This window comes from Mus musculus, chromosome 14, assembly GCF_000001635.26.
Source record: "Mus musculus strain C57BL/6J chromosome 14, GRCm38.p6 C57BL/6J".
NCBI classification, from domain to species: Eukaryota; Metazoa; Chordata; class Mammalia; order Rodentia; family Muridae; genus Mus; species Mus musculus.
Window position 1 is genome coordinate 51,145,002 of NC_000080.6, and position 8,753 is coordinate 51,153,754.

The 8,753-nt window shown below is 46.5% G+C and overlaps 1 protein-coding gene across 1 annotated transcript; it reads right to left on the reverse strand.

Annotated features, from left to right (window-relative positions):
• Nucleotides 1–1,766, reverse strand: Rnase1 (ribonuclease, RNase A family, 1 (pancreatic)). Its single transcript, NM_011271.3, has 2 exons — nucleotides 1,715–1,766; nucleotides 1–918 (listed from the first exon to the last, which is right to left on the reverse strand). Exon 2 carries the CDS (start codon nucleotides 892–894, stop codon nucleotides 445–447), a length of 450 nt encoding a protein of 149 aa, NP_035401.2. The 5' UTR covers nucleotides 895–918; nucleotides 1,715–1,766; the 3' UTR covers nucleotides 1–444.
• Between the last annotated feature and the right edge of the window lie 6,987 nt (nucleotides 1,767–8,753).

Genomic DNA, 8,753 nt, shown 5'->3' on the forward strand with positions numbered 1-8,753 from the left:
GAAATAGATGTTAGACTTTATTGTATATGCGAAGAATGAATGATCAGCAGAGAGGCAGAAAAGTCTAGTTTCAATAGTGTAGTTAAAGTAGTCAGGAGTGAGGAAATTCTGGACCAATGAATGAGGTGACTTGCCCATTGTCCTTACTCCACTTCGAACTGCCCTAAATGCACAATTTATGATGAACAGAATTTTATTTGGTTGTTTTCTAAAGTCAAGAAAGTCTAAGGTTGAAGGGACATGTTCTGGTGAGGGCCATCTTGCTTCATTTGTCTACAGCAAGAGAGGGATCTGGGAGCATGACACAGGACAGGAACGCATGTTTTGTCATATGGAAGTCCTAACATGACTTACTTCTTTCAGAGAAAGAATGGTAGACAGAGGGGAGACAGGTGATGAGGTTGGGAGACATAGACATCTCACTGGTTTGGCCTATGTGGAGCCCTACACAGTAGCATCAAAGTGGACTGGTACGTAGGGGTTCCCTTCACAGGCCACAATGATGTGCTTCTGGTATTGAGTGGTCTTGTAGTCACAGTTGGGATACTTGGAGTTGCCCTTCAGGTGGCAGTCAGTGATGTGCAGGGCAGAGCTGCTCTTGTAGCAGTTGCTCTTCCTGTTCTTGCAGGTGACATTTTCCTGGGAGCAGACAGCCTGGACATCTGCCAAGGGCTCATGCACGAAGGTGTTCACGGGCTTGCATGACCCATTTGTCATATCCCGGCGTTTCATCATTTGGTTGCAGTAGGTGGGGCTGTTGATGGAGGAACCATCTGGATCCATGTGCTGCCGCTGAAACTTCTGTGCTGCAGATTCCCTGCCCAGGGAAGGCTGGACCCATCCAAGCAGCAGGACAAACAATGGAAACAGAATGAGGGACTTCTCCAGACCCATGGTGGCTTGGCTGCTCGGAAAAGCCTGAAAGGAAAGGAAGAGAAAAAAAGGACAAATGCTCAGAAGAGCTGCAGCACCCACCTCTGTCTCCACAGAAGACTCTCCCACCTCAGCTTCCTTACACATTAACACCCCCAGCCTCCCCAGCACAATCTCCCCAGACTCCCCAGCACTCCCTCCACCACTACCCTAGTCCCTGCAGCCACCAGCATACGCCCCAATCTCAAGACTGTCCCATTCTTTAGGTGAGCCAGAAAGATTTCCCTCTGCTGAGAGATCCTGCAAGTGAGACAGTTTTTCTTCATTACCTACTGAAGAGAAGCCATTCTTTTCTCTAGGTGGTGGGCTGTGTCTCCTAAACTCTTGGCAAAATGCTCAATAGGGTTGGGTTTTTTTTTTTTTCTCATATAAAATACATTTGAAAACTAGAGCACATTTGTAAATAGTGTCCAAATACCTCGTCAGAAGGTCATTTGGAAGACGCCTTAAGCTAAGTTGTATTTCTGGGTCTTTACTGACATCCAGGACTGTGGCTGTAGTCTCATTATCTTATGACATAGGGGAACTTGGTCTAGTGCCTGACTCTGGCAGTATACAGGGTTTGGGTTTTAGTCTAAAGACACGTGCTCCCTTCCCCAGCTTGGGAGCTCCATCCTCCCCGACCCACTCGTTCTTTATATCTGACTGTGCCATGCCTCCACCCCTGCCTCCAGCTGTTTGCTGGGCTCAGCTTTTCTGGAGTTGGTGTCAGTCAAGAGTGCCTGGCCTGGACTCTCTCAGTTCTAACTCTCAAGCAGAAATAGTTACTGAGGCCACTTACCTAAAATTTTAGTTTGAACTCCAAGACGAATTGGAAGTCAGTTTCTTCAGTCACACAGTCTCTGTGGTGTGGAGTTTAAAAGGATTCCAAGGGGTTGGCTTCTAAGAAAAAATGGGCGGAGTAAATCTGGGTCAATCTTATCTGAATAATAAAAACAAGGGCATTGAAACCTTGGAAAGGAAATCCCCAGAAGGCTGCCAGGAAAGAGAAAACACCTTTTGTGCCTCCTGTGCTGATTCCCAAGGGGCAGCAGAGCTAGCCACAGGGACAATGGCACATACACTTCACAGTCTTTCACAAAGCCTTGTAATTTATGAGCATGCTGTTTGCATCATATACAACCTGGAGGTTAACAAAGGACACACAGAGATCCTGGGAATCATGGAAGAGGGAAGCCCTCCTTCTCTATTTGAATCAAATTGATGGTAGTCAGAATTCCAGATCTCCCAGCCGTGCTTCTCTTGGGGAGAAAATAAGAGGCCGTCCTGTCTGCAGCTTGAAGGGTTCCCTACTAGTGGAGTTGGTAGGGTGAAAGTCTGGGTTGTGGCAGACTTGCCAAGCCAAACTCAGCCACTCATCCTCAATAGACCAATTATCGACAAATAATATCAAAAAAGTGGAAAAATACAGTGCATTCAATGTGGCTAATTGGGAAAGGGAGTAAAGAGAGTCCAGTGAAGGGGCTGGAGAGATGGCTCAGTAGTTAAGAGCACAGACTACTCTTCCAGAGGTCCCGAGTTCAATTCCCAGCAACCTCATGGTGGCTTCTGGTGTGTGTCTAAGGACAGTGACAGTGTACTCATATACATAAAATAAATAAATAAATCTGAAAAAGAAAAAAATTAAAAAAAAAAAAAGCTGGGCAGTGGTGTCTCATGCCTTTAATCCCAACACTTGGGGGGCAGAGGCAGGTGTCCAAGAGTCCTGTGAAGGGTCCTGACATGAGCTTTAGGCTTAAGTGGATGACAAAAGGCATTTATTATATAAATAATCAATCAGGATCAAAGTTTGGCCCCACCCATCACTGACTCATCCCTGGCTTGACTCCAGTCTGTCCTACAAGGTGGTCAGACAAGTTGTCAGACTGGTATGAAAGCTCTTTCTAAGACACAATTCCCTCTCTGACTAGCACAAGGCCCCTCACAGTCTTTCTTTCCCTAGCATGAGACTCCTGGGGAAATTCTTCTTGTTGTTCGCGGTTGTTTCTTTTCAACAGGTTCAGCCTTCAGTTAAGCATGTTAACAAAAGAGGCTTATCCAAGAGGACGAAAGCCCATGTCATCATCCATCATCCGACTCCCAGTTTCTTCCTTCTTTGCTTCCACTTTCTTCTCTGAAGTGGCAGCAGTGGTGGAGGGGGCAGGAACAGCCTACCAGTCCCTACATTGCAGATGAAACTTCATGTTGACCTTGGCCAGGGCCTTTGCAAACAAGCCAGACCAGAACGGTTCAACTAGCTGCTTTAATAAGGGGGGCTGTTGATCTTATCCTGTGACTGTCACCTCATCACCAGGCAGGATGAGAGAGAGCAGATGCAGGAGAGCTCAGAGAGTCCTGTGACTATGAGGACTGCCAGTGTGGTACTAGTCTCTGTGTGAAGTGAGGGCCTCATCCAAAGGCATCTTAGCTTCCTTGAAGTCTAGCATGTTGGCGGCAGCTGTGGGATGCCTCAGGAAACTCTCATCAACTGAGGTCTGTACCGGATAGTTTTATGTCAACTTGACACAAGCTCCAGCTATCTAAGGAGGGAAACTCAATTGAGAAAATGCCTCCATAATATCCAACTGAAGGGTACTTCCTTTATGATCAAGAGGGAAGGGACCAGCTCATTGTGGATAAAGCCATCCCTGAGATGGGGATCCTGGGTTCTACAAGAAAGCCGGTAGAGCAATCCATGGGGAGCAAGTCAGTAAAAAGCACCCCCACCCCTGGCCCCACGCCCTCTGCATCAGCTCCTGCCTCCAGGTTTTCACCCTGTTGAGTTCCTGTCCAGAGTTCCTTCAACGATGAACAGTGATATGGAAGTATAAGCCAAATAAGCCCTTTCCTCCCCACCTTATTTTTTGGTCATGGTGTTTGGTCGCAGTAATAGTAACTCTAAGACCGGACCCAATGTCTCAGTAGTCTGGTAGCCGAGGAGTGGGGTACAGCTGTCTTTTTTTTTAAGAGTATCTTTCAGAATAGTTATAGGAGGTTTGGAGAAGACAGAGAAGATACCTGCCCAGAGAGGAGACCTCCAGAGTGAGCTCTACCACTGCTGGCCACTTTCCACCATCTTCTGTGCCTGGTCTGGAGTATTCAAGGTAGTAAGACAGAGCTAAAGATAAACCAAAACCACAAACATTTTCTGGAGAAAATACACAATGAAATAGCTTAGGGGAGGCCAGATTACCCTGACTGTACACCTCTCCTAGGGAGCCCCATCCTGACCTATAAACAAAGAGTTTCTTATGGTGCTTATAAAGTTGACAGATCAAAGGGTTCCTCTTTCGCAGCTGGGAAGTGATCCCTTGTAAACAAGGAGAACACTGGGAGTGTGAGATGACTCCCTTAGCCTGTACCTGATGTGAAACAATGACAGCATTTAGGACTTTGAAACCCATACCCTGCCTCACTTTGGGGCTGAAGGTTGTTCTCGGCAGAAGCCTGCTTTCTGTAATTACTCTGATCTTTGCTCATCCTGCCCCCACCTCTGAGCTTGAAGATAACAACCATGCACACCACACCTCGTTTTATGAGGTGCTTGGGGTGTAAGCCAGGGCTTCGTGCATGTGAGGCAAGCAAGAGCCCTACCAACTACTTTCGCAGGAGCAGAAGAAAAAGCTCTTCAAGGAAGAAATTTAAGATTGTTTATCATGTGGTGCCCAAATAAAATCAGCATCCCTAGGATGAACGAGGATGCTGTGGCAGTACGGGTGACAAAGACCTAATGTGGCACAAGGTTAGCTTTCATGTTCCAGTAGTTTACTCACTTACGTCTATGTAAGCCAAGAAATCATGAGATTAAAATGAAATAAGCATTAAAACGATTTAATGGTTGTAGAATAGATTTTTCAAATTAGGGACTCACAGGCCAGTACTCAGACCTGTCCCCTCATTGGATGGTGGGGAATGGAGGACTGGAGGGGAGAGGGGGAGATGCTTGTTGATTGGATAGAGATAGGGAGAGAGGCTGAGGAGTTCCGTTGTCCTAGAGAAGATGGTCATCATCACCCTCCACAGGCTGGGCTTTCTCCTGAGGGCTCGGTTTCTCCTCTCTGAACTTTACTTTTTTCTTCTTTCTTCTGCACGTTGTGCAAATAGTCTTGCTCTTCTTATCTTCCCTTCCCCCTTTCTCTCTCTCCTTCTCTCTTACTCTTCCTTTTTAAAAGTCCAGATGGTTTGTAGCCCAGCCAACTTGAATATTCGTTCTGATTCTTGCTTCCAAGGGTAGAATGGCATGTTTTACCTACTATTGAAGACTTTGAGTCACTAAGAAGAATAGAGATGGGCCAATTTCTGTGGAAGTGTGAGAAGCATTTCTGCACCTCTAAAAACTTCCTGGGGAGACTTGATGAGTCTGTGTGAGTCAGGGGGATGAAGGGGACTGCATGCTTGTGGGCAGGTGAGAAGCCAGGAGATGGACCTCATTGGGCCTGAAAGAAGCAAACAACCTATTTTAAAGTATGGCGGCCATCATTCCTCTTGATCACACCCATCAAGTAAGACTCCCCACCTCTCCTTTCGCCCCTCTCCACCCCTACATCAACTCTGAGAAGAGATGGTTCAAACATCCAAGCTCTGGGTTGAGATCAAGCAGGCACACAGTCCCCTTTTCCAGATGGCCGACCTGACTTTCCTGTGAGTTCAGCAGGTGCAGTCAACAGTCCTGTCTCCAGAACACAGGCCTTATCTCCTACCCCACTTCATACTACTGACACTATCAGTTTTCTTCAGTTCTGAGGAAAGAGGTGCCCAGTGTTGTGACAAGCTGTGTGTGCCCAAAGCTGAGTAGCTGTGTGTGCCCAAGGCTGGCTTCTGCTTCTGCTGCCAAGCCTGTCTGACCCTTGTGTGGGAAGAGGTTTTGTTGCCCAAATTTAAAAGTCAATGTTTGTTTGTCTTTTTCATGTTGAAGTTTTTTGTTTGTTTGTTTGTTTGTTTGTTTGTGGCAGTCATGACATCCCTTCACTGGACTAAATTTCCTTTTTCCTTTGTCATTAACATTCATCTTGGTCACATACAGACACTTGATATGTGGTAAGTGTACAGTGCCCAGTGTGAGTGCTTCTCCTTCTAAGTGTTTTCTGTCCACATTTTCTGGTCTTTTCACTAAATTTTATTTTAAGTGTATGGGTGTGTTTCTTTTTCCATGAAATTCTCCTCAGCACAATTTGCTCTAAAAATTCCCCTGCTTCACTGGCTCTCCTGCTTTTTAAGAGCCGTTCCAACTGCCAGTATTCTCCCTCCTCCTGCTTTCTCATAACAAGGGGTCCTTTCACACAGAAACCCTGGGAGGTATTTACACAATGGAGTACTACTCAGCTATTAAAAAGAATGAATTTATGAAATTCCTAGGCAAATGGATGGTCCTGGAGGGCGTCATCCTGAGTGAGGTAACCCAATCACAAAAGAACTCACACAATATGTACTCACTGATAAGTGGATATTAGCCCAGAAACTTAGGATACCCAAGATATAAGATACAGTTTGCTAAACTCATGAAACTCAAGAAGAACGAAGACCAAAGTGTGGACACTTTGCCCCTTCTTAGAATTGGGAACAAAACACCCATGGAAGGAGTTATAGAGACAAAGTTTAGAGCTGTGACGAAACGATGGACCATCTAGAGACTGCCATATCCAGGGATCCATCCCATAATCAGCTTCCAAACGCTGACACCATTGCATACACTAGCAAGATTTTGCTGAAAGGACCCAGATATAGCTGTCTCTTGTGAGACTATGCCGGGCCTAGCAAACACAGAAGTGGATGCTCACAGTCAGCTCTGGGATGGATCACAGGGCCCCCAATGGAGGAGCTAGAGAAAGCACCCAAGGAGCTGAAGGGGTCTGCAACCCTATAGGTGGAACAACAATATGAACTAACCAGTACCCTGGAGCTCGTGTCTCTAGGTGCATCTGTATCAAAAGATGCCCTAGTCGTCCATCACTGGAAAGAGAGGCCCATTGGACTTGCAAACTTTATATGCCCCAGTTCAGGGGAATGCCAGGGCCAAAAAGTGGGAGTGGGTGGGTAGGGGAGTGGGGGGGATGGTATGGGGGACTTTTGGGATAGCATTGGAAATGTAAATGAGGAAAATACCTAATAAAAATATTTAAAAAAAGAAAGAAACCCTGGGAGGTGAGCTGCAGAGAATGAGCTGGGGTGGACAAGTGAGTGGCCCCTCAGCTTTGGGTTGGGGATACTGGTGCCTGCTCTGGAGGGAAATGCTGCCAGAGATAGGTAAAATTTCCCTAAAGTGACTGAAAGAGACCTGGGAACAACCAGGTTGGAAGAGAATTTGGTCTGCTGTAATGACAACAACACTAATACCATACACACAGAGAGAAAGGGGGAGAGTGCCACATGTCTTTCTTCTAAAAGGCTGGTCAACATCTGATCCATTTAGGAAGACTTAGAACTGATAAAGTGGGAAAAGGCATCTGGAGAATGAGCCTCTTTCCTTGAAATGGAAGAAAACTGATAGTGTCAGTAGTCTGAGGTGGGGTAGGAGATAAGGTCTGTGTGTTCTGGAGATAGGGCTGTGACTGCACCTGCTGAACTCACAGGCAAGTCAGGTCGACCATCTGGAAAAGGGGACTGTGTGCCTGCTTGATCTCAACCCAGGGCTTGGATGTTGGAACGATCTCTTCTCAGAGTTGATGTAGGGGTGGAGAGGGGCAAAAGGAGAGGTGGGGAGCCTTACTCGATGGGCGTGATCAAGAGGAATGATGGCCGCTATGACTTTGAAGTAGGTTGTTTGCTCCTTTCAGACCCACTGAGATCCATCTCCTGGCTTCTCACCTGCCCACAGCATGCAGTTGCCTTTATCCCTCTGCCTCACTCAGACTCATCAAGTCTCCCCAAGGAGTTTTTAGAGGTGCAGAAATGCTTCTCACACTTCCATAGAAAACATGTACACATACATACATACAGAGAGAGAGAGAGAGAGAAGAGAGAGAGAGAGGAGAGAGAGAGAGAAGAAATAAAAAGATAGTGAGAAAGAAAGCAAAGAAGGAAGAAAGAAAAGGAAGGAAGGAAAAAGGAAAGGAAAAAAACAGGAAGGAAGGAAGCCCTAGGAAGACAACTTCTTCAAGCACACCTCTTTCCTTCCAGGAGGCTTGGCAGGACAGTTCCATCCAGGAAGCCTGATCTGGAGGACAGTGGGCAACCCCTAGTCACCGCACACCCTCTGTCTCCTGCATTCCTTCAGTTCACCTTTAGCATCATGGCAGCACAGAAGAGCTTCTTGCAAATGGAATGGAAGGCGCTTGAGGCTGCAGCCACCTGAGGGGCTCAATGCAGAAGCACAGAGAGCTCAGCCTGGCTCCTTGGAGAACATGGATCCTTCTATTAAGCAATAACTTCAGTCTTGGCCATCTGTGCCCAGACCTGCTTTGGGCTTTAGAGTCCTGATACCTTTCCTTGTTTCTGTCCCTTGAAGATGACTCTCACTTTTCCAGAAAAGCCAGTCCTTAGCTGCTCTGTGGCTTACTGCTTCTGTCTAAGAAGAGTCTCCAAATCTTCTCTCTGTTCCCTCCACCCTGCTACAAACCAATAAGTTTGATGTCACAATAAAAGAGACCACCACTCTAACTGAAATTTCTGGACAAGGGAAAACTTTTCTCCTAATCAAGAGAGTGAGCTCTGAGGAGCGAGCACACCAGGCAGCTGCAGTTCATTCTCACATTAACTAGTTCTAAAAGCCTCATCTGCACAAAGAAAATGAAGGAAAGGGGGGAAGGAGCCAGCTTCTTCAGTAGTTTAAATTCTGAGACTGCAGCTGGCCCTTTAGGTAAATGAAAGTGGGGGAGGGTATATACATTAAAGTCTTTAAAGCT

Excerpts from the sequence above, each read along its gene's own strand:
- Rnase1 (NM_011271.3), bottom strand. The coding sequence starts at position 894 with ATGGGTCTGGAGAAGTCCCTCATTCTGTTTCCATTGTTTGTCCTGCTG.